General features: G+C 48.3%; 1 protein-coding gene across 1 annotated transcript in view; it reads left to right on the top strand.

Moving 5' to 3' along the window:
• Nucleotides 1–25,881, top strand: part of igf1ra (insulin-like growth factor 1a receptor) — a 221,913-nt gene that overhangs the window by 182,492 nt on the left and 13,540 nt on the right. Inside the window, exons 11-20 of the mRNA XM_069902512.1 lie at nucleotides 1,310–1,587; nucleotides 3,725–3,867; nucleotides 7,526–7,688; nucleotides 11,522–11,627; nucleotides 13,229–13,299; nucleotides 15,371–15,600; nucleotides 16,466–16,576; nucleotides 18,728–18,887; nucleotides 20,111–20,240; nucleotides 23,180–23,314. Coding sequence (XP_069758613.1) covers nucleotides 1,310–1,587; nucleotides 3,725–3,867; nucleotides 7,526–7,688; nucleotides 11,522–11,627; nucleotides 13,229–13,299; nucleotides 15,371–15,600; nucleotides 16,466–16,576; nucleotides 18,728–18,887; nucleotides 20,111–20,240; nucleotides 23,180–23,314 — 1,527 coding nt within the window. The remainder of the gene's footprint in view (nucleotides 1–1,309; nucleotides 1,588–3,724; nucleotides 3,868–7,525; nucleotides 7,689–11,521; nucleotides 11,628–13,228; nucleotides 13,300–15,370; nucleotides 15,601–16,465; nucleotides 16,577–18,727; nucleotides 18,888–20,110; nucleotides 20,241–23,179; nucleotides 23,315–25,881) is intronic.

The raw sequence follows: 25,881 nt of genomic DNA on the forward strand, positions 1-25,881 counted from the left end.
AATTTAAGCGCACACCATGGTAATGCACCCTTTCGGCCTATGAGCCCGTATCGCCCAATTGACCTACAACCTTGACCTACAACCTCTGGTACTTTGTTTGAATAATGGGAGGAAAACCCACGCAGACACGGGGAGAACGTACGAACTCCTGACAGACAGCACGGAATTTCACCATTGTGTCACTAACCGCTACAACAAACATTTTAATGGAATCTTCAGCAAACGTCTAACTTTCCCTTACGTTAAAAAATTAGTGATGCCACCAGTTAATTGATACACGAAGAGAAGTACAGTAAAATCCCCATTATCCAGAATTCAAACAACTGGCAAAAAAAATAGCAGCAAATGGGTAAAAAATACAGGTTTGAAATTGGCACACTTCACCATGAGTTCTCCAATCCATGCAATGAGCAGTCTCAAACAACCAGAAAATTCACTTATCCAATCCCCATAGTGCCAGATTTTACTATACAGGTACTCCCTGACTTACGACCATAATTGACACCGTATCTTAAAATGGACATAAGTTGGAATTTTGCCCGCACGAGTGGAGTACCGAAGTCTTAAAGCAAATTTTTTAATCAAATGTTGTATTGGATAAACTATAAACAGAAATACAGGACACGTAGGAGCTAAAATGTGTGTACTAACCTTGTCAGTCAGTGTCTCGGGTCCATAGACTGGGCGCGGCTATCTTGATCCCTCTGAGCATGCACGGGTCTTCGCGTCCTTAACTCTCGTGCATGCACCAACGGAACTCCAATACATGAACTCATCGCACGAGCGCCAACCGAAGACTCGAGAATACACAAAAGAATTGATGGCTGCGCCCAGCCTACAGATCCCGGACGCCGACTAACAAGATAAGTACGCACATGCCTTGTATCCATGTTATAGTTCGTCAAATACAACATAAACTGTGTAAATTTTATATTTTTTCAAAATTCGATCATAAGTGCGGATGGATGCAAGTCGGGGCATACCAGTAATTAGGAGGAGCAGAAGCTGATGGTTTCAGCTCGAAGATGTTTGAATTGCTGGATGGTATCTTTTATTCCCTGTTTCATTGCTTCCTCTCAAACCTCTTGCTCAACTCCATCCGTTATCCATCTATTATCACCTACCTGTGGGACTTTGCCCCTACCACCCCCACCATTTTGTTCAAGCTCCTGCCAACATTTTTTTCATACCTTGATGAAGGTCTCAAGCCTGAAACATTGGTTGTGTATCTTTACCATATAAAGTACATTGTTTGACCTGTGTTGATTTTCTCCAGCATTGTCTTTTTACTCCATCCATTTTCCAACAGGCCTTTTCGCAAACGCAGAGATACTTTTGGAATAGCCAATGCGACCCACCCTGTCAACTACACCACTCCTCTTGACCAGCACCAGAATAGTTCCAGCTCGGACAGTGAGAAAGACTATCCCTTCTTCGAGAACAAGGTGTGGTGCAAGGACAGGACGGTGATCTCCAACCTGCGGCATTTCACCACCTACCGGGTGGACATCCATGCGTGCAACCACGAGGCTTACAACCTCGGCTGTAGCGTGTCCACTTTTGTGTTTGCAAGGACCATGCCAAAAGGTGAGCTCATGTTCCTCATGTGTGCTGGATGGGCAGGGGAAGGGTGCTTCTGGGAGAACAGTTTTCAGGCAGTAAAACACCAAAGAAGCAAGGTGCTTGTCACGTGTTTGTGTAACTATAAATTAGGATGTGGACTTGGCCCCTCCAGTCTGTTCTGCTGTTAAAACTTTAAATTTAAATGTTAAATTTAGACATCCAGCACAGTAACAGGCCCTTTTGGCCCATGAGCTCGTGATGCCCAATTGACCTACAACCCCTGGTATGTTTCGAATGGTGAGAGGAAACCAGAGTCCCCGGGGAAAACCCACACAAGACACAGGGAGAACATACAAACTCCTTACAGACAGTGCCAGATTTGAACCCTAGTCCCACTCACTGGGGCTGTAACAGCATGGCGCTAACTTTGCCACCCATAGCACAGAAATGGGCCCTACTGCCCTCCACGCCCATTTTTCCCAGCTACACTCAACTTCCTTGACCGCATACATCCTGAGCCTTGCTGACTCGCGCTGCTCTTACTTCCTCTTTTTTTTTAAATTTTTTATTTTTCACACCATAAATCACATTAGCCATGATACACACTTTTTCTTTTTTCTTACTTCCTCTTTAATGTGATAACTGCAAGCCATTCCAGATATCAACTCTTATCTGCAGTCTCAACCCTTTAGTTTTGAGAACACCCCCCCTCCCCTCACCTCCATAAGCAGGGGTGCAGTGTTGCTGGGGCTCTTCATGGGAGAACCCCCCCCACCATCACCATGAGCAGGGGTGCAGTGCTGCCAGGACACCACTTGGGGCCACTTTGATCCCCTCCGCTGAGTTCTATTCTGAACATACAAGGGACCTGTTTCTTCCATGACCAGTACACTCATCTGTACTCTATTTCGTGTGTTTTGGAATGTTTAATATTTAAAATTATTTTTAATTTAAATTTTTTAAATTCAGTACACAGTAGAAGCCATTTAAACCTGATTACACCCAAATTAACCTACAATCCCATGTTTTGAACGGTGGGGGGAAACTGGAGCACCCAGAGGAAACCCACGCAGACACAGGGAGAACGTACAAACTCCTTACAGACAGCACTAGATCCAAACCCGGGTCACTGACCATTACACATACCGAGCCACCCTGTAGCAATGTAGCTTCACAACTCTTGTATTTCTTTGCCCTGCCTTATGAAGAAAATATCCCCCCAATCCCTCCAGTGAGGGGGTGACAAAGATTGAAAAACATTTAAAAAAATTTTAATGTAGTTGGTAGGAGAGCAACAGAACTTATGTCGTGAACGTGTCACGAAATTCATTGCTTTGCGGCAGTCTCACAGTGCAAACATTTATATTCAGGGGTGGCCAACCTTTTAATTTTTAATTCAGATGTACACAGCACAGTAAAGGGCCATTTCGGCCCACAAGTCCGTGCTGCCCAATTAACCTACACCCCCAGTACATACTGGTGGGCCGAAATGGCCTGTTACCGTGCTGTACATCTAAATTAAAAATTACAATGTTGGTCACCCCTGAATAAAATAAAAAGTGCAAGAAAAAGGCAAAGCAGTGTCTGTGGTTCATTGTTGATTCCAGAATCTGATGGCAGAGGAGAAGAAGTTGTCCTTGAGTTGCAGAGTGAGTGCTCGTCTTCAGGCTCCTGTACCTCTTTTCCTGATGGTAGCAGAATGGAGTCCAAAGTGGGGGGGGGGGTGTCCATAGCTAAAAAAGAGGTTGAGAATGGCTGCCTGAGACAACCTCCTCACCACCAACTTCACATCATCCTCAGAGTTACCAATCATACTTCCTACATCCAATCTATCACAGACAACAAGAGTCCCAGCACCAATCCCTGTGAAACGCCACTTGCCACAGACTTGCATCTCTCCACCATTACCCCATGACCTCATAGCTTTTGTGGTCTTGGCTTCAGGGGAAAGGGTTGTGTGAAGCAGAAGGTGAGGAGGGGAGATAAGGGGGTAGATAATGGGACTCTGGCACGGGAGTTGGGATGATATTGAGCAGTGAGTCTGGTCTCCCCTCTGTCCACTGCTGAACTGGCAGTAAGCTAAGGTCCAGAGACTAGGAGCAGTGAGTGATTCCCAGCTTGAAGCTGGAACTGAGGACTTATCGTGACTTGTCTCTTCCAGACAAAGCGGACAACATCCCCGGCCTGGTGGTGTGGGAGCCCGGGGACGATGACACCAGCATTTACCTCAAGTGGCCAGAGCCACCAAATCCGAATGGCCTGATCTTGATGTACGAGGTCAAGTACAGTCGGGGGGACAATGAGGTGAGTCGGCTGCCCACGTGGAGTGTCGAGAGGCACACTCCTCCCTTATGGCCCCAGCTCTTCAGGGTCAGAAAACCAAATTCCAACAGTCGCTGGGAAATTCAGAATAAAAGGAAGGAACAGTTGGCAGGCTGGACAGCATCTATGACACGTCTGTCTATGGTCTCATTGCACTGCCAGACTGAGGCCACCCGTAAATTGGAGGAGCAGCACCTCGTCTTCTGACTGGATACCCTCTAACCAGATTACATTAATATCGAATTCTCGGGTGGGGGGGGGGGGAAGTGGTTGAGACCCACTGCTCTTGACCCAATTGTTTCAGAAACATTTTGTTTGTGAAAAATTTTTGTAATTGGCCCATTTCCTTTGGAGTCGTGAAACCCTGCACATTACAAGTCAATTAGGTACAGTTAAAACAGTGGGTTTCAAACGTTTTCTTTCCACTCACGTCCCACCTTAAGCAATCCCTTACTAATCACAGAGCACCGATGGCCTAGGGAATACTTGGGGTGGTGTGTGAGTGGAAAGAAAAAGTTTGAAAACCACTGGCGTAGGATAAAGGTGTAGGATATCTTACATCAGCACCATTCAGTGGTTGACAGGACATAGATATAGGGTTAATTTAAATTTTAAATTTAAACATACAACACAAGACCGTGCCACCCAATTAACCTACAACCTTCATACGATTTTGAATGGTGGGAAGAAACCGGAGCACCCGGAGGAACGTACAAACTCCTTACACACAGCGCCGGGTCTCTGGCACGGTTACGGGGCTGCACTAGCCCTGCCATCCTAATTAGCACCCAGAGTTTTGAGACCATGAGGAGCTGTTTTGATTTGATGTTTGGTCTGTTGGATGAGAAGAAAGTAGAGAGATTTTGGGCTCAAAGGCAAATGAGATACAAGGGCTGCTCTCCCAGAAAATAACTGTAAACGAGGACTGAGCTACAAACCAGAAAACGCATGGGTCTTTGCCCTGAAAAGTTAACTCAGTTTCTCTCTCCACAGATACTGTCTGGCATGCTGAGCATGTTCCGTTTTTATTTCAGATTTGCAGTAGCTGCAGGTTTTTGGGTTGATTTTTACCACGTGAGCTGTGTGGGCTCATCATTTCCGTGTTGTTTGTGTCCTTGTAGCATTTCCCAACCATGGGGGTATAATTAACGGAGATCTTCTTGCACCCACATTCAGGCAGGCCAGAGTGCGCAATGCAGACGGCAAAGAAAGAAAGACCTTCTTACTTGACTGAACAGATTGCTTCAATGAGAGATGACTGAATAGATCTCGGATCAATCAGAGCACCAAGAGAGGCCTCAGTCAGTTTTAATCTAAAGCAGTCGTTCTCAACCTTTTTCTTTCCACTCACATCCCACTTCAAGTATTCCCTACGCCATAGGTGCTCTGTGATTAGTAAGAGATTGCTTAATGTAAGTGAGTGGAAAGAAAAAGTTTGAAAACGTCCTTCATTGACTCGTTATGTGCAGGGTTTCAGAACTCCAAAGGAAATGGGCCAATGACAATTTTTCTCAAGCCAAATATTTCAGTAACAATTGAGTCTAGAGCAGTGATTCTCAACCTTCCTTTCCCACTTTAAGCAATCCCTTATTAATCACAGAGCACTCTAGGGATGGCTTTAGGTGGAGTGTGAGTGGAAAGAGCCACTGATCTAAAGTTCCGCGGATGGATTTGATTACTGGCAGCAGCGTTAAGCAAACGTTGCAAATTGGCTGCCGGTTTCCGTACGTCACCCCTCTTCTTTTCAATTCATGGAAGATGGCCCCAGGCAGGGTGTAGGAGCAGACTCTGAACCATTTTCATCTCCTCCAAATAAATGTGTCTGTTTATCTTTGTCTGCCAGATCTGATTGACTCCCTCTGCGAGCTTAGCTGTCTCTCGAGTTGGGAGATTGAGATTTCAAGCAGCTCTCCAGAGATGCTGCTGTGCAATTATCACTGGCGTCCAGAATCTTGCTGTGGAATAGTTACCCAGTACATGTAACCTCTTAAAAACGGGGTCAAAACCCAATGCTAGAGAAACTCAGCAGGCCAGACAGTATAGCAAAGGTAAAGATACATAACCAACGATTCGGGCTTGAGCCCTTCATCAATGTACAATAGGTATATTTTAATATACCTTGATGAAGGGCTCAATCAAATAGAACACAAGAAAAGGGGGAGGTGAAAGAAAAGGTGAGCAGGTTTAGTGGAAAGCAGTAGTCAATGTTAATGCCATCTGGCTGAGAGTGTCCAGATGGAAAATAAGGTGTTGTTTCTCCAATCTGCAGGTGGTCTGGGTGGGACTGTACACCAGGCCATGGACAGACATGAGAGCGCGGGAGTGGGACTCGGAATTTAAAGGTTTGGACACTGGGAGGTCGCTGTATTTGCGAACGGAGCGGAGGTGCTGAGCGAAGTGATCTCCCAGTCTGCAACCGGACTCTCTGATGTAGAGAATGCCCCACAAAGGGAGCACCGGATGCAGTAAATAAGACCTATGGATGTACAAGTGAAGTGTTGCTTGATGTGAAAGGCCTGTTTGGGGCCCCGGACCGTGGTGAGGGAGAAGGTGTGGGTGCAAGTGTGGCACCTCCTGCGTGCACAGAGGAAGGATGGGGGGGAGGGGGAGAGGGATGTTGCCCTGAATTCCTCAGACCTCCTTGAAAAGTCAGGACTCCAGACACCGGCCATATCCATGAGTAAGCACTGTGGACAGGAGGCTTGGGAATGAGGACTGGAACATAAGCCACGCTGATGTCAAGTCCCAACTAGAACACTGGCTGTTCTTCACCAACACATCAACAGTTTCTAGTTTTATTTGGCATTTCACCTTCAGTGACTTGTGGACAGCAGGAGTAGGGGAAAGAGTCTTCAACAAGATGGATTATTTTGACAAAATGTCATCGACGATACGATATGAGAGCTATTGTCATATACATGAGTACAATGTACAGATGATCTGAAATTCTTGTTGCAGACACATAGTGAGGAACACCAATGGTAGGAATTAAATTACACCATGTGTTATGAGACAGTAAAAGATAATAACTTTAAAAGAATACATGGGGGATCTTCTTCACACAGAGTGGTGGGAGTGTGGAACGAGCTGCCAGTGAAGTGGTGAATGTGGGCGCAATTTTAACATTTAAGAGGAATTTGGACAGGTCCATGGATGGGAGGGTTATGGAGTGTGCAGGTCAGAGGGACTAAACAGAAAAATAATTTGGCACAGACTAGAAGGGCTGAAAGGCCTGTTTCTGTACTGTAATGTTCTGTGGTTCTAAATATTCATATTTGCAGGCAGTGCAATTAAAGTTGAGGTTTCAGTGGTGCAGTAAGATCTTTTGGGGTCTTGGTGTAGTTTCTGGGTAGTAAGTGGGGGGGGGGGGGGTTCAAGAGCCTGTTGCTGTTAGACCCACCCTCTTCTTAAACCTTGAGATGCTGGTCTTTGGGTTTTCGTAGCTTCAACGTTTCTGAACCTGAAACGTTGATCACATTTCCCTCTCCACAGATGTTGCCCGACCTGCTGAGTGTTTTGTTCTTGTTTCAGACCTACGATTTTTTTTGCCTCAGAGGCTTTGTGCTTATTTGAAGGTGCGTGTCCTCCAACCTCTGCGCTGTGCTGACGGTGTCTTTCTGTGTATCCCCATGCCCCGCAGGTGCAGCAGGAGTGCGTCTCCCAGCAGCGCTACAAACGAAACCACGGCGGCTGCAAATTGTCCCGACTGAGTCCTGGGAATTACACCGCCGAGGTGCGTGCCACCTCGCTCTCTGGCAATGGCTCCTGGACCGACCCGGTGATGTTCTACATCAAGGCCAAACGTGAGTGCATAGACCCTCCTGCGTGGACAGTCTCAGTTGCAAGCTTCCTCTCCCCCGGATGGATTGCCACATACGGTGGGTGGGGGGGTGGGGGGAGATTGCGGGGCGGTTCCAGGGGTGGGAGGGGAGGGTTTGTCTGTGCTGCTTTACAAAGAGTACCGGGGCTTGCTTGGCATCCATGGGGATCGTCAGAATGGACAACCTAGGGCTCTAGGGTGGAGGGTAATAGAGATTTTCGCCTAGAAGCAGCCGTCCTGAGGAAGCGGGGGGAGGGGTAGTTTTGGCCCCTCTCAGGAAGGAGCCTTGTCCTTGGACCTGGAACCAGCTGAGTTAATGCCTCCTTTAGTTATGTATGAGGTCAGGAGGGTGAGAGAGGTGAGCCTGGAGTTAGGATGTTATGGTGAGGTTGTATAAGACATTGATGAGGCCAAACTTGGAGTATTGTGCACAGTTCTGGTCGCCAAACTACAGGAAGGATATCAGTAAGATTGAAAGAGTGCAGAGAAGATTTACTAGGATGTTACTGGTCTTCAGGAGTTGGGTTGCAGGGAAAGGTTAAGCAGGTTAGGACTTTATTCCTTAGAACATAAAAGAAAGAGGGCAGATTTGATAGATTTACAAAATTATGAGGGGTATAGACAAGAAATGCGAGTAGGCTCTTTCCACTTAGATTAGGAGAGATAAATACGAGAGGACGTGGCTTTAGGGTGAAAGGGGGAAGGTTTAGGGGGAACATTTTCACAGCGAGTGGTGGGAATGTGGAACGAGCTGACATCTGACATGGTAAATGCTGGCTCACTCTTAAGTTTTAAGAATAAATTGGATAGATACATGGATGGGAGAGGTCTAGAGGGTTATGGAATGGGTGCAGAGCAGTGGGACTAGCGGAATGATGTTTTCAGTACAGACTAGAAAGCCTGAATGGCCTGTTTTCTATGCTATAGTGTTGTATGGTTCTTGGGCTTGGGCAGAGATAACGTTGGTTGGGTGAGGAGAAAAAGATGCGGGGGCTTTAGCATACTCTCCCCACCCATTGCCTGAGGTTGCAAGGGATTCTCCCCCCCCCCCACCCACTCATGCATCTTATTCAATGGTTAATGAACCCCTTCCTCCAGATGGGACCGACCCACTGGTGGGTACTACTGATCAGCTGGCAAACCTCTTGCCCCTGTGGGATCCATGAGATCCCTGGGAACCAAGTAGCAGACACCCCCTGTCATCCTGATGCCCCCTAATGAGCTGGAAAAATAGTGGGCTATGGGTAAGTCTACTACTTTCAAGGGAAGGGACATGTTCAGCACAACTTTGTGGGCCGAAGGGCCTGTATTATGCTGTAAGTTTTCCATGATTTTATGATAAGGGCAGTTAAAGTGCAGATCAGACTCAAGGAGGTGAAAAGCCTCCACCTGCAACACTCTGTGCGGAGCTTGCTGCAGGCAGGTTGTTTAAGGGTTAGTTAAGTCATTTTCCCCATTTAGCCCATGAATCAGATGGTGTGGCAGAGGGCTTTGTTGTTGTTACTGACCGAGTTGAATCTTGGATGGCAGCCTGAGAAATGTCACCTGTCTCTCCGCGGATCGGGTTACGCTGCGTGAGCTACGCGGAGGAACCTGGAGGCCTCCCCTCTCCCTCAGTCAACTGGGCTGGCTGCCGAGAGTGGAAGCTCCCATTCCAGCTTGGAAACTGGAAAATAAACATGCAGCAATTAATCCAAAAGATAATTTTAGACTCAGGGAAAGCTATCATGAAGTGGTAAAGTGTTCAGACTGCCCTATTGTGGACACACATCTCCGTGCAACAGAGATTGCACTTCCTGAGAAGACTGAAGCGGGCAAGGCTACTGGCTACCATCATGTCAACCTTCTATAGGACCCTCTATGGAGAGTGTCCTGGCCGGCTGTATCACAGTCGGTACAGTTGCTGCAGAGAATTGGGTTGGTCCAATTAAAGTGGCAGAGAGGATCACTGGAGTCTCTTTACCCCTCATGCAAGTGATCTACCGGGTTCGTTGTCTGAAGAGGGCATGCAAAATATTGAGGTCCCCTTCTTCCCCTCACACAGCATCTTTCAGCTGTATCTCCTGTCGGGAAAGAGATACAGGGATATCAGAGCCAGATCCACCAGACTGAGGAACAACTTCTTCCCAGGGCCAATGAAATGCTGAACAACCTAAGGAACTAACCATCCGAGACCACGTTTATTTATTAATACTTGTCCTGCGTATGTATTGTTTGTCTGTTTGTGTGTCGTGTCTGTGTGTTTTGCACTGAGGACCCGGAGAACGCTGTTTTGTCAGGTTTTACTTGTAGAATCAGACGACAATAAACTTGACTTGAAGCGCTTCAAGGTAAACTATGTCAGAGCGCAAGCAAGACTCTAAGCACCTTGGAGTTCACAATTCGTTTTACCGACAACTCATCCCAATTCCCCACTGGTATTGGCGAGATGGGGTTAATTAGGATTGGGATAGAGTGGTGCTGGGGAGTCCGCTTGGTGAAAGTATAGGCTGGGAGTTGTCCTCCGTGTCCAATCTGTTCCGAAGTTGGTGCCTCATTGAATCTGCCGTCCCCAAGCTGGGGATCGATGACTCTTCCCAACTCCTAATTTCTCCCCAGCCTGCTCCCATGCTGCCACACTGGGCAAAGGGAGCACGTTCTTCGGCAGCCTCTCACAATCGAGGGCGCCTTCCACCGCACGTTGCTTTAGCCTTCAAGGGGCCTGGAAATTTGGATGCAGGAACCACGGACCCTGCCTCTGATGGGGTAGCCTGTGCACTCCCTCCCCCACTTCCTGAAGGGCTCTGAACCATTGGACTCGGTTGGAGGTTCCCAGCTCCGGCTGGTGCACTTCCACCTGGAGCCACTCAGCCCAGGATGTTCCCGGGAGTCGGAGGGAATGTTGCACCCCTTCACGTGGGGAACCTTTGGCTGTGTGATTGTGGATTCAAGGCAAGGATCTGCAATTCAAACTGGAGCAGCGAAGTACAGGAAAGAACGAGCTTCTTTCAATGAACGTGACCATTTCCCTGTTAGATTACGACTGACAGATTTTAGAACAGAGAACAGCAAAGGAACAGACCCTTCATGTCTGTGCCAAGCACGATGGCCAAACTAACTCTGTTGCTTGCACCTGATCCATTCCCTCCTCTCCCTCCATATTCCAGTATATACCTTGAAGCCCCTCCTTCCATCTCTACCCATGCAGCCCATTCTAGGATCTCATTACTTTCTGTGTGACAAAAAAAACTTTCCCAATCATCTCCTTTAAGTTCCCTACTCCGCCTTAAACGCTTGTCTATCTCCAACCAAACTCTGGTGGGATGTGGGGAGCTCTGATTTGGGGAAATTTTAAATTTAAATGTTAACATACAGCGCGGTAACAGGCCCTTTGGCCCATGAGCCCGTGCCAACCAATTGACTCACTACACCCCAGTATGTTTTGGTGGGAGGAAACTGGAGTCCCCAGAGGAATCCCAGGAAGACATGGGGAGAATGTACAAACCCCTTACAGACAGCGAGGGATTCGAACCCCGGTCCCAGCCGCTGGTGCTGTAACAGTGTTGCACTAACCGCGCTGCCCTGTGGGAAGTTGGTGGTATTTCATGGAAGGAGGCCATGGTTGGTCGAAGTGGACCTCAAGCCCTTCAAGCAGAGAGCAGCACAGGGATGTGTGGTGGCGGGCAGTGAGGAAGGGCTGCTGATTGTGAGAGTGGCTGGAAGCCCAAGGGATGCCTGTGTCCTGCTGCAGTTACTTACCATTTATTTATCTTCGTTCAGCTTCAAGGTGTTGAGAAATTCCAGTGCTAACTGGCTGCCTTGAATTTGTCTTCACAGCTCCTGGTCCTGATAACCTTATGCAGTTAGTCATCGCGTTGCCAATTGCATTACTGTTGACAATAATTGGTCTGACACTAATATTCTACTACTTCAACAAGAAGCGGTAAGATTCAAGATTCTTTTAATCTCGTGTAAATGGCAGTATATCGTTGCCTTCTGTGAGCTGTAAGGCAGACAAAGATTCCCCATTAGTGTCGCCCGCCACCCCTTACAGTGAGAGAGAAAGAGAAGTAAAAGAGACACTGAGGCTGCACAGACTCCTGTTCGATCCATTGGCAACCCGAGCTCCAGATCCAAACCTCCAACACAATCAAGAAGCCTTCAGGAGCCCTTCCTGGCCTCAGCACCCAAATCCTGGTTCCGATGCCTGGTTCCCATGAGCCGGTCTCCTATCAGCCCACAGCCTATGCGTGTCCCCCGACCGACCGTAAGTTGCCCGCAGCCTGGATGGATCGTTCAGCCCCTCGCTGGTCTCCCACCGTAATCACCGTCCTGTGGGGTCGTTCCCTATGCTTCTCTTTCTCAACGGGGGTGGGGAGGGTGTTCTCCCCGTTTTTGGTGCCCCTGCACCAGTCTCACGGCTCACCCTGATTCTGCAGGATTTTAAAATAAAAGGCCATCGGCTTCTATTAACAGGCTGTTTAAAGGCTGTGTGGAGCTGCCAGCCAGCAATGGGACTAGGTGGTCGAACGCTTCGGAGCAACACTGGGACTCCACTCTCCCGGGTCTGCACCAGAGCTGCCATGGCAGCAGCTCCACCATTTAAAAAATTTTTCCAAATTAGAGCAATGATCCCTGTCCACCGATTCTGAAACCCTCCGCATTTCCCTATCCTGGTTGTCTGTTCCTGCTGTCCCAGAGCTCTCAAATCCGTGCAGAGCCCAATCTTCATGACTTGCAATCTTCCGATCTTCCCATTCCCGACGGACAGTCAGTGTGTGACTTCTCGAGGTTCAGATGGGTTGGTAGATCACGGTCGTTGGACTTGTATTTCAGGATGTTCTCTGATCCATCACCTTTACTGTTTCCTTCTCTGAATTGCTTTTGTTTTCATGTGGTTTCCATAAAAATGTCTAGTAGTTATTTGGCACAGTACAAATCCTAGCGTAGAAATCCTAATGTAGCACAGGAGGTGGCTCAGCCCATCATACCTGTGCTTAGAGTTCTCAATGGGGAACCCGCGTGTGGAATTCTGACTGCGATAGGGTCAGGAACAGTTGACCAAATCCTTGATGCCATCGAGATCCATTGCACTAGTTTTACTCCCGTTTTATCCTCCCGGCATTCCCACCAACGCTCCCCTGAGATTTTACCAGTCTCCCATACCCTGATAAACCCACCGACCCGCATGTCTTTGGGAGGAAAGTGGAGCACTCGCAGTCACGGGGAGGGCGTACAAACTCCACGAAGCAGGCGCCAGAGCTCAGGACCGAATCCGGTGCAGTGAGGCAGCGGCTTGATCAGTTGCATCACTCGTCCAGGACCTCCTTGTGTTTTTATTTCCCCCCCCCCCCCCCCCCACTCACTGTTGACCTTGGACTGTGTGTGTGCTCCTGGCCACGAGGCATGTTAAGCTGACCAGTCACCTGGACAACAGGAGGGCTTCCTGCTTGTGGGTTTACTGAGACTTCTCACTGGGCATTGAATGTCATCAAGATGGCACCCAAATATTTATTTTTAACGTTCTGTTTCTATTTGGCACAGAAATAGCGATCGGCTTCCGAACGGAGTCCTGTATGCATCTGTGAACCCTGAGTATTTCAGTGCCACTGACAGTGAGTGTCGCATGAGGCGGGGGGAGTGGCTGCACTGCAGAGTGGGGGAGTTGTGGCAGGGATTGGGGAGGAGGCTGTGGGCAGAGGGGAGACCTGTCAGGTGAGCAGAGGAAGTGGGGTCAGGTGGGGTTGTTAGACAAGCGGGGAGGGGGCTCAAGGCAAGCAGGGAAGAGTGGATCTCGGGGGTGGGGTTAGATGACCGGGGGAGGGTGATTGGGTGGTTAGAGTGAGGGAGCTCAGGTGAGTGGGAGGTGACTCTCGCAAAAAGGGTATTGCAGGAGCGGGGAAGTCAAAGGAGCAGGGGATCAAGCAAATAGGAAGAGGTCAGGCAGGCAGAAGGGTTCGGGTGTCAGGAGATGTGAATGGCAGTAACTAAGGCAGGCTGTTGTGATCCTGTCTCGGACACAACATCCCCTCACACAGCTGGGAGAACTTCCTTCACCAATGCACTTCCTGCACTGATCTGCCCAGAGGGATTTGGCCAAACCAGATGGAATTTGTTCAGAATCAGAATTTGCCGTCATGAAATTCAGTGTTTGGCAGAGTGTCACTGTGCAAACCTTCATATTATAACCATCTTTTACAACATTACTATAAAAAAACTCGAAAAGTGAGGCAGTGTCTTTGGCTCATTGATCATTCAGGAATCTGATGGCAGAGGGGAAGAAGCCGTCCTTGTGCCGCCGAGTGCTCGTCTTCAAGCTCCTGCACCTTTTCCCCAATTGTAGCAGAGTGAAGAGGGCATGGCCTGGTGGTGGGGGGTCTTTGAGATAGAGGCTACTTTTAAGACACCGCCTCATGTAGATGTCCTCGATGGAGTGAAGTCTGGTGCCTGTCTCAGGCTACGTTAACAACCCTCTGGAGTTTATTCTTTTATTTCTTCCTTGAAAGTTCAGCAGAATGTAACCAGAACTTGATAGCAAGGGATCAGACTCAGCAGGATTTGGATTATGTAGGAAGAAGAAGAAACTCCCTGTGTTCAATCCTGACCTCCAGTGATGTCTGTGTGGAGTTTGCGCATTCTCCCTGTGACTGCACAAGTTTCCTTCATTTGCTCCTGTTTACCGGTACTTCCCATACCCCAGGGAGGTTAAATGGCCACTGAAAACACTGGACAACAATTTTTTTCCCCAAAAGGTTTGCTTCCTGAAAAATAATTGGGGATTATGGTCGACAACTTCAAGGTGTACACAAAGATAATTTCAATTTGCTGTTTCACGAAGGAGGTTGGAGAAACATTAAATTAACTTTTATTGAATTTAGCATGTTTAATGATGCTGACATATTGTGTCAGTTCAACTGACCTAAAAATGTTTTGCTGCTGGTTTTTGTTTGTACTCAGCATCTGATGCCCCTCGTGTCAGTGTCCAACAATAGTCGGCCATCACTGATGGGTTCCAGTTGCCCAGATACCACTTTTCCATGGTCGCAATGACCTGGTGGAACCTTACTCTGCGTTCGTCACTGACGGCACCAGGATCAGCAGGGGAAGGAGTCCAAGTGGGAACACAGAAAATGAATTTTCAATGACGTTGTATTTCATGGTTTTATGTGCTCGAAGTAGACTTAAAATAGGATAGGAAATCACAAAAATAGGTTAGATCTTAAAAAAAAAAGGGTAGTCGATAAGGAAAATTTTCAAGTAATTTTTGTGATTAGCAGCCCAAAATCCATAAAATACACCCAAAAGTGTTCAGGAAGCAAAATCTTCGTTGTGCAGTGAAATTGGTGTGTGGGAGAACAGTTGGATCATGGGAGAGTCGATGAGGCTTTGGGGAGAATAAAAAAAAGGGATTTGAGCGATACAGCTGGGTGTTTGATGGTCAGTGGCAGAAGTGGGCAGAAGGGCCTGCTTCTCTGTTGTATCTGTCCATAACTTCAAGGAGATGCCATCATTTCCAGAAGGTACTTGGATCATTTATTTTAGGGAATGAGCTGGGGTGTGAGACATTGGATTACTCCTGGAAAGCGGGCAGAGTTTTGTGAAACAGACGTTGCCCCAGCCTGTGCACTCACTGCCCAATCCACACTGCCGTTCACTTGACATCTGACTGTGATTCTTCTTCCCTAGTGTACGTGCCGGATGACTGGGAGGTCCAGCGGGAGAAGATGACCATGTGCCGTGAGCTGGGCCAGGGCTCCTTTGGAATGGTATACGAGGGGATCGCCAAGGGCATAGTGAAAGGCGAGGTGGAGACGAGAGTGGCCATCAAGACGGTGAATGAGTCGGCCAGCATGAGGGAGCGCATAGAGTTCCTCAATGAGGCGTCAGTGATGAAAGAGTTCAACTGCCATCACGTGGTACGTGGAGCCATCTTGTGTCTGTACTTGCCTCTGGCTTCCAAGCAATAAAACCATATTAAAGTTAGAGAGCTTTGAAATAGCCGTGTCCGCAGAAAGAACATTCAGCTTTGTAGCTCTGACCTTTTGTTGTGGTACACAGAGTATCACTGTAACCTGGGTCACCCCACTTGTACACCCAGAGAATCACTGTAAGCTGGGTCACCTCACTGGTACACACAGTCACTGTAACTAGGGTCACCCCGCTGATTCATATAAAGTATCTCTATAACCAGTCATCCCACTCGTGCACCCAGAGAATCACTGTAAGCTGGGTCCTACCACTGGTACACACATTCACTCTAACCTGGGTCACACCATTGGGCAGCAAATTCCACAGATTCACCTCCCTCTGGAAAAAGCAGTTCCTCCTCTAAATTACTTTCCTATGTCCCCTAGTTCTAGTCTCCCCTACCAATGGGAACAACTCTATATTATCTATGCCTTTCATAAATTTATACATTTCTATAAGATCCCCTCTCATTCTTCTAAATTCCAGTGAGTACAGTCCCAGATGATTCAATCTCTCCTCAAGGCCAACCATTTCTGGAATCAACCTGGTGAACCACCTCTGAACCCCCTCTGTACGCAGTCCTCCAGATGTGGCCTCACCAGGACCTTGTACAGTTGCATCGTAACCTCCCTGCTCTTAAATTCAATCCCTCCAGCAATGAAGGCCAGCTTTCCATTTGCCTTCTTGATAGCCTGCTGCACCTACAAACCAACCTATTGCAATTCATGCATAAACACGATGAACCAGGAAAGGAGTCCGAGGCTTCTACGTCTGAACACCTGCCTCCGCTGACTGGTCTCCTTCTTTTCCCAGGTCCGTCTTCTTGGCGTGGTGTCCCAGGGACAGCCCACCTTGGTAATTATGGAGCTGATGACGCGTGGGGATCTGAAGAGCTACTTGCGCTCGCTGCGGCCTGATGCAGAGGTGAGTGCCGTTTGACAAAGGAGCAGACCCCTGCTATCCAGTCGGGATGCCCTTTGCATTACTGGGGAGTTACCCACCACCCAGAAATTCATGTGATGGTGACAGTTGGACCTCAAAGGCAGGCTCCGAGCTCTAATTAGAACAGTGGCCAGCGAACTTAATCTTTTCCAGCTGTGCTTCGCTGCCTGTCCTTGTAACTCCTCTCCTGACAGTGGCATTGCACACAAAGCAAGCATTCCTGGTTCCCCCTCGGGCATTGAGGACCCTGCTGCAGTCCTGATGCTGCAGGTGTGCCCACAGCACAGTCAGTTAGGGAACTCCAGGAGCATTGATAAGGCACCTGTGAATTTGAGGAGTTGGCACTGGAAAGGGTCTAGCTATTGGTAAATTTTGGATTTTACAGGTGATGCACATCCTCACTATTTGGCAGGTGGACTTGGAGAGAGGGGTACCTTTGTCCTTTCCTCCTCGGTAGAGTCTCAAGGCATCCAAAGTCTGGAGAATTTAAAAAAAATGGGATGGCTGGAGAATGAGTGGCCAATGGTTAGGACAGATGATGGGCCAAAGGGCCTGTTTTCATCCTCTGTGACACAGTGACTCAGTGATGGTATCATGGGACAAGACGGAGGAGCCACAAGCTCAGCCCTCTCCTGTTCACGCTACTGACTCACGACCGCATCGCCAGATCCAGCTCTAACAGTCGTCACGACTGTCGTCGGCCTCATCAGCAACAACGATGAGTCGGCCTGCAGAGAAGAGGTGGGAAAATCTCGTGAAATGGTGCGAGAGTCACAGCCTGAGTCTCAACGTGGACAAGATGATCGTGGACGACAGGAGGACCAGGGTCGACCACCCTCCACTACACATCAACTCTATAATAGAGAGAAGGGAGACCCGCCTTCCTTGGAGTTCACTTAACTGGTGACCTATTGTGGACACTTAAAATCTCACTTGTCAGGAAGGCACAACAGCGACTGCACTGAAGACTGAAGCCAGCAAAGCTACTGGCCACTATTATGTCAACCTTCTATAGGAGCTCTACAAGAGCATCCTAGCCACCTGCACCACAGTGGGGTACAGTTACTGCAGAGAAATGGATCTGAGGTCAATCCACTTGACCATAGAGAGGATCACTGGAGTCTCCCCCCTGCCCCCCCACCCTCCCATTAACGTGATCTATTGGGATCATTCTCTGAAGAGGGCATGCTAAATCATTGAGGACCCCTTCCACCCTGCACACAGCATCTTTCAGTTGCTCCCATTGGGGAAGAGATCCAGGAGGATCAAAGCCAGCACCATCAGGCTGAGGAACGGCTTCTTCCCTCGAGCAGTGAGAATGCTGAACGACCAAGGAACTGTTCACGTGAACCATCCGAGACTTTCATATTCAGGAAACTTTATTTATTTGTATAGATGAAGTACTTGTCCTGCGTATGTATTGTTTGTCTGTATGTATGAGTCTTATATCTGGTTGTGTGTCTGAACCGAGGACCGGAGAACGTTGTTTTGTCGGATCTTATTGAATCGTATTGAATGGCGGAGCAGGCTCGATGGGCCATTTTTGGCCTACTCCTGTTCCTTCTTCCTATGTATTGTACTTGTACAAGCAGATGACAATAAATTTGACTTGATGTGTTCATGTAGCCCAGTAAAAACATTTCCCACGAATGTCCCTGTAACTCCACCACCTCACGCACCAGGAAAGATCTTCCTGCCACTTCAAGGATAAGTGGAAGAGGGACCAGCCCTGTCGTCTTTTATCCTCCTCCATCTTCCCACATTTGCTTACAACCACGGCTGAGATCCTGAGTTGTGGGGGAGCGGGAATGGTGGCTCTGTTGAGGGGTGGGGGCAGTGGGGAGAGAGCTTCTCCTTGCATTGGGGCCTCAGAGGAATTATCAGTCCGATGCTGGCTGACCTTGAAAGGGGAAATCCAGGATGGTGAAGTTAAAGGCTGGATAAACAAAGAGCTGCTGTAATTCAAAATGTATGGAGGTTGTAGGTTGATTGTTGGATTTGAGCAGCAGAGGGCTGTGGGCCGGAAAGTCCTGTTACCGTGTTTTATGTTTAAATTTAATTAAGAATGCAAAGGGAAAATTTGACGTCTGAATAAAACCTGTTTATTGAGGTGTATTGTCCTCATTCACACAGATTAAAACAAACCAGCCACCACCCACCTTGAAGAAGATGACCCAGATGGCAGGAGAAATTGCCGATGGCATGTCTTACCTCAATGCTAACAAGTTCGTTCACCGAGATTTAGCTGCTCGAAACTGTATGGTGGCAGAGGATTATACAGTAAAGATTGGAGGCAAGTTTCTCTCTCTGCGTAGTCACAGACAATCAGGCCTTCAGTCAAATCAGCAGGTGTGCCTGGAAAGAATATTTCACAAGGTGTTAGTGAGGATGTGTTGCATTGTAACGTGCTTGGCTGCCTGCAGTGCATTTGTCTTTGGGATGCTCTGAAGGTGGTATTTGTGATCCCCTGTCCACAGTGCCCGCTCGGTGATGCTGTTGTTAAAAACCCACTCCCTTCCATTTCATTGCAAGCTCTCGGCAACTGGAAATCTTCCTGATCATATTTAATGAAGCAGGTTTTTGGGGATTTTCATTGGACAAATGAAAAGATACACACATAGACATACAGCATGGCAGCAGGCCCTTTCAGTCCACGAGCCCGTGCCGCCCAATTACACCCAATTGACCTACAACCTTGGTACGTTTTCAGCGGTGGAAAGAAACCTATGCAGTCACGGGGAGAATGTACAAACTCCTTACAGACAGTGCTGGATTCGAACCCCAGTCACGGGTGTTGAAACAGTGTTGTGCTAACAACACCGCCCCATGAACCCCATTTAGGTCCTTGAAATACACTAAGGATCACAAGGTGCTCAAATTCAGAGTGAGTAAAAATAAAAGTTGTCGAGAGGTTACAGCCCTCGTCCCATCTCAGCGATGGGTTCACACCCTGCTTGATGCATTATTGACAGAGTACTGAACAGTTAAAAGTGCCACAGGAACAGATGGTTAGCCTGGATCAAAAGGTTGAAGGCCCTGTTCCCATGCTGCATAACCCCTTCATCTCTCTGGTCTGATTCAGGCTGGGTGACAATGTACTAAGCTCGAGGAAATCATCCACAACTGAGATTGTGAACTGGGTAGATTTATTGCCTTGGGAATTATGGAAGCAATTTGATTTAGCTTTGTACATCTAATCAAAGTGAAGGGAGGGATGTTAAAGGGGGACATCAGAGGTAAGTTTTTTTTTAAACCCAGAGAGTGGTGGGTGCCTGGAATGCATGGCCAGGAGTGGGTGGTAGAAGCTGAACAATAGGGGCATTTAAGAGACTCTTAGACAGGCACATGGATGAAAGAAAAATGGAGGTAGGAAGGATTTTGTTTTTTTTGGGTAGGAATATATGGGTTGGTCAAAGGGCCTGTACTATGCTGTAGTGTTCTATGTTCTAAAATGTTTGCTGTTCCAAATCGATCTGACGTGACATTTGTTCTGAAGCACCTGTACTTTCCTCACAGATTTTGGGATGACGCGAGATATCTACGAGACGGATTACTACCGGAAAGGAGGGAAGGGTCTTCTCCCGGTCCGCTGGATGTCACCAGAATCCCTGAAAGACGGCGTTTTCACCACGCACTCTGACGTCTGGTATGTCCCTGCCTTCTCATCTGGCTGACCATCACAGGCATGGCTGGCTACCCTGTAACTTGCTGATTCACATCCAGTTCGCATTTTGCCAGGAGCACAAGGTCCCAGACCATCTCACTCTCGGTCCGGTGAGGGGAGGGTGACTGTGTTTAACTGATTGTGGCACCCAGGAGACCATAAGGACAAAGGAGCAGATATAGGCATCGAGTCTTCCCCACCATTTAATTATGAGCTGATCCATTCTCCCACTCAGCCCCACTGCCCGGCCTTCTCACCTTAACCTTTGATGTTCTGGCTAATCCAGAACCTATCAATCTCTACCAATGACTTGGCCTCCACAACCACCTGTGGCAACTAATTCTATAGATTCACCACCATTGATTGAAGAAATTCCTCCACATCTCTGTTCTAAGCCTGAACTTGTGTCCTCATGTCCTAGACTCTCCCCACCATGGGAAACAACCTTTAAACATATACTCTGTCCACGCCTTTCAACATTCAAAATGCTTCATTGAGATCTTCCCTCATTCTCCTAAATTCCGAGTACAGGCCAAGAGCTGTCAAATTCTCCTCATATGATAACTTTCATTCCCAGAATCATCCTTGTGAACCTCCTCTGCTTCCTCTCCAATGTCAGCATATAAATGAGGAGCCCAAAACTGTTCACAGTACTTCAAGTAAAGTCTCACCAATGCCTTATAAAACTCCACATCACATCCCTGTTCTTAGATTCTATTCCTCTTGAAATGAATGCCAGCTTCTTCACCAAACAGGCCATTAATCTCGACTCGCTGGCCATCTAGTGGACATGAACCCAATCCTGGAATCACTGCAGTGGTTCCTCAGGAGGTCCACAGCCACTCTTCAGTCCCCTCATTCCTCAATCACAAGGCTTCCTATGAACCTAGTGACTGATGCCCAGGCTGGGTTTCTCAAGGACCACCCAGTCCAAATTTCCTCATGGCTGTGACTTGACAACCCATGCCTTATCGATCAGTGTGACCTGAGATCATTGTGGGAGGGAGAGGTGACTATGTCCAGTGACTGGAGGGTCCTGAGGAACTCCCCACAAGAAGACAGGATTGGTCAAACCAAGAATGGATATAAATGGTAGGGCACTGAGGAGTGTGGAAGAACAGAGGGATCTGAGAATACAGATACATAATTCCCTGAAAGTGGTGTCAGGGGTGGATAGGGTTATAAAGAGAGTTTTGGCATATTGGCCTTCATAAATCAAAATATAGGAGTATAGGAATTGGGATGTTATGGTAATGTTACGGTGAGGTCAATTTGGTCTATTGTGTGCAGTTTTGGTCGTCTAACTACAGGAAATATATCAATAAGATAGAGAGTGCAGAGAAGATTTGCTAGGATGTTGCCTGGACTTAAGGAACTGAGTTACAGGGAAACAGGTTAGCACTTTATTCCCTGGAGCATAGAAGAATGAGGGAAGATTTGATAGAGGTATTTAAAATTATGAGGGGGACAGACGGAGTAAACGTAGGTTGGCTTTTTCCACTGAGGGTGGGTGAGATACAAACCAGAAGACGTGAGTTAAAAGTGAAAGGGGAAAGATTCAGGGGGAACGTAAGTGGGAACTTCTTCACTCAGAGATTGGTGGGGGTGTGGAACGAACTGCCAGCTGAAGTGGTGAACGTGGGCTCAATTTTAATATTTAAGAATAATTTTGACAGGTACATGGATGGGAGGGGTATGGAGAGCTATGGACCGGGTGCAGGTCAGTGGGACTGGGCAGAAAAATAGTTCGCCACAGTCTGGATGGGCTGAAGGGCCTGTTTCTGTGGTGTAATCTTCTATGGTCTGGGAGAAACTCCAATAGATGGACCTCTTCCTCCCCAAAGTAGCAATCCTTGCCTGCGTTCAGTGAGAACCTCTGCCACTGAATGTTGAACTTGGCAGCCACCCAGGACCCAAGTGCGAGGAGTGCACCTTCCGTCACCTCAAAGCATGGCAGCCTGAGCCATGGGACCACAGAAGGAGATGTTCCTCGCACGTGATTGGGTCCTGGGTATATCAGCCCCATACATTAGTATGGAGTGAAGCCCCGGAATCTGACCCTGGGGCAGAGATCCAAAGGCATATCAGAGGTGGAGAGTGCTCCCACCCCGGCTGACTGGGTGTGCAAGATGAGAGTGGGACCTGAACCCTGATGGAAAAGATAGTGGGGTTTGAGCTGGGCTTGACATTTTAATCAGCAATAATTCCTGGGAGTTTGGAAGAAACTAAACATTGACTTGAACCTTAACTCTATTTTATAAAATTGTGCCATAACCTCCCTGCTATTAAATTCCGTGCTCTGGCTAAGGAAGGCAACATCACCTCTGTTCACACTGACCCCTTGCCTGCCAGCATTTCTCCCTTGCTCATCCGCATTTCCCTCTCATTCCCCTTTGCCCTCCCGCGTTTCCCCTGTACCACCCGCATTTCCCCCTTTCCAGCCTGTGCACTGCCTCCTCGCTCACCTGTGCCCTGTCTCTTTGATGCCCACGTTCTGCCCTCTCACCTGCCCATGCTGTCCACTCGCCCGCCCACGCTGTACCCCACCTGTGCTGGCCCCTGTACCTGTACCCAAACCCCTTTGCCCTCCCGCGTTTCCCCTGTACCACCCGCATTTCCCCCTTTCCAGCCTGTGCACTGCCTCCTCGCTCACCTGTGCCCTGTCTCTTTGATGCCCACGTTCTGCCCTCTCACCTGCCCATGCTGTCCACTCGCCCGCCCACGCTGTACCCCACCTGTGCTGGCCCCTGTACCTGTACCCAAACCACAGGAGACTGCTCCTCATCTTGAGACCAATCCTGTGTGAAGAGGGTTACGGGGGGTGAGGGCAGGCAGGAAGCCGGAACCACGCTTAGTTGTCCGAAACTCCCATTTTGTCAGTACCGAGATGAACATTTTGTGTGTGCTGCGCCCCATTGCAGGTCATTTGGCGTGGTCCTGTGGGAGATCGCAACCCTGGCTGAGCAGCCCTACCAGGGCATGTCCAATGAGCAGGTGCTGCGATTCGTCATGGACGGAGGGTTACTGGAGCGGCCAGACCCCTGCGCCGACAGCCTGTAAGTTTATCGACGTGAGGGTACAGGATCCTTGGGCTGGACTAATGTCACCGTCCTTTTGAGTAGAATCCTCTCTGGTTCCCCACGAAGCCCTGTTTATCAGCATGTTCCCTCCTGCTGTTCTCACCAACGTGGATCTCAGTCTCCCACTGAGCTCTTAAAATTAAAGCACCGCAGAAGCTGAGATAAAACCAGACGGTGGCAGAATAAAAACTGCAAATGCCAGAGACACTTTCACACCATCGATTGATTCTGTGTGGGTATCCAGCTAATTTAGCGGGTCCATTCTCGGCGGGAGCAAGTGTCAGAGTCCGACCGAGTTAACTCACTAATGGCCACCTGGCGGTGTGAAAGCACACCCTACTCTCGCATCATCACCACTGGAGGCGAGACCCTCCCACCCCCCCTTAAAATGCCAGGTTGCAGATTAAGCAGGTCCAGTGGGAAAGGCTCCTTGAGTAAGTTTTCCCGCTTCCTAGGAGGGTTTGCAGTGTGAAGAGAGAAGCAGTCTGTACCCCATTCGCAGGCCAATCCATTGATGTCTCCCTTTCCAGTGTTGACCTGCTGAGTGCTTCCTGTAGATTCTTTTTCAGACTCCTTGAGTCTGCAGGTTTTGATTTTCAAACATTGGTGGAAGTGCTCAATCAGTCTGGCATGTTGGGAAGGAAGAAATGAGAATGACGTTCCATCAGAATAGGATTTGTTCCTCCCTTAAGTCCTTGGTAAATTCCAAGCTTATGTTTGGAAAGAGTCCTTGCTCATCCCAAATGACTGAAGTATCATTTTCTCCTGATGAGGTGATTTGATGCCTCACAATCCCAAGTCAAGTTTATTGTCATCTGATTGTACAAGTACAACCCGACAAAACAGCGTTTTTTGGTCCTCAGTGCAAAATCCAGACACACAACCAGACATAACATATGTACAGGCAAACAATACATATGCAGGATAAGTATTTCATCTATACAAATAATAAATAAATATTGTTTCATGAATATGAGAGTCTCCAATGGTCAGTGTGAGCAGTTCCTTTAGTCGTTCAGCATTCTCACTGCCCGTGGGAAGAACCTGTTCCTCAGCCTGGTGGTGCTGGCTCTGACCCTCCTGGATCTCTTCCCCGACGGGAGCAGCTGAAAGATGCTGTGTGCAGGGTGGAAGGAGTCCTCAAAGATTTTGAGCACCTTCTTCAGACAACGATTCCAATAGATCAGGTCAATGGATGGTAGGGAGACTCCTGTGGTCCTCGTATGTGGATTGATCTCCAGTCCATTTCTCTGCAGCAACTGTACCACACTGTGATACAGCCGGCCAGGATGCTCTTGGTAGAGCTCCTGTAGAAGGTTGACATGATGGTGGTCGGTAGCCTTGCCCGCTTCAGACTTCTCAGGAAATGTGTCTAAGTCCTTCTTGAAAAGCTGCACTTGAAACCAAATGGGAGGTAAATGATGGACGGTGAAACCCAAGGAGGAATTAGGGGCAGTAGGAAATCCGGGGATTGGGCTGCGATTCATGGGGAAGAGCAAGTGAACAGAGGGTGGCAGGGTCAGCCAGTGGCTGGAGATTCTTCTAAATAGGACAGGTCAGAGTCTAGGCTTGGGAAAGCAGAGGTGTTGACGGTGGAGTTGGAGAGCGCAGAGATCGACCGTTGTCCTCCTGATCACTGCCACACGTTGGTGAGTATGTGAATATGTGAACCAACCTTGGGGTTGGTGGTCTTTGCTGCTGTCTGGTGGGAGTGTGCAGTCTCTGAATTTGTGTTTCCCATTCCCACACCTTGCTCTCCCTCTGGATTTCCCCCATAATGATGGTCTTGTCCAAGAAGCTCTTGCTTGCAATTCCAGCATAATATTTAACGATATTTGTCAAACTTTACACCAGTTTTGCCCTATGCCTCCTCTTGCTCTCTATTCCCAGATAATGTCTCTCTGTTTCACGCTGTTCATTACCTGCTCTGTCTCTTCTCTCCCTGTCCCTCTCCCCCTCCACCTCCTCTCTCCCTGTCCCTCTTCCCTCACCATCTCTGCTATCCCCATCCCTTTCCCTTGTGTCCTCTCTCCCTGTCCCTCCCTCTCCTCTCTTCCTGTCCCCCTCTCTATTTCCTCTCTCCCTCTATCTCTTCTCTCTCGTCCCTCTACCTCCATCTCGTTTCTCCCCAACCCTCTCCCTGTCTCTCTCTCCGACCCTCTCCCTCCGTCTCCTCTCTCCCCATCCCCTATCCTGCCTGCCCTTCTCCCAGGCTGCCCTTCTTCCCCCTGTCTGCCCCTTCCTTTGTGGCATCATCCCAGGCTGTGTTAGGTTTTCAGGACAAGGATGGGAGATGCGAGCCAGTATCCTACTGCTCACTGTTCCCTTGTGCATGTAATGGGAAAGTATGGGAACCTAATTTGGTCCTGTTGGCAATCTTACAAAAAGCAGCAAATTGAATTTCTGACTGTAAAATTGGCAAGTCTATCAGCAATTACTGTCACATATAAAATCCAGCAATTAATCTGCAACCATTCTCAAATTAAATTGCTGTATCATCAGATATTATCATTCCAGATTTCCCCAAGAGCTACATGCTTTTA

Source organism: Narcine bancroftii, chromosome 11 (genome assembly GCF_036971445.1).
Source record: "Narcine bancroftii isolate sNarBan1 chromosome 11, sNarBan1.hap1, whole genome shotgun sequence".
NCBI lineage: Eukaryota > Metazoa > Chordata > Chondrichthyes > Torpediniformes > Narcinidae > Narcine > Narcine bancroftii.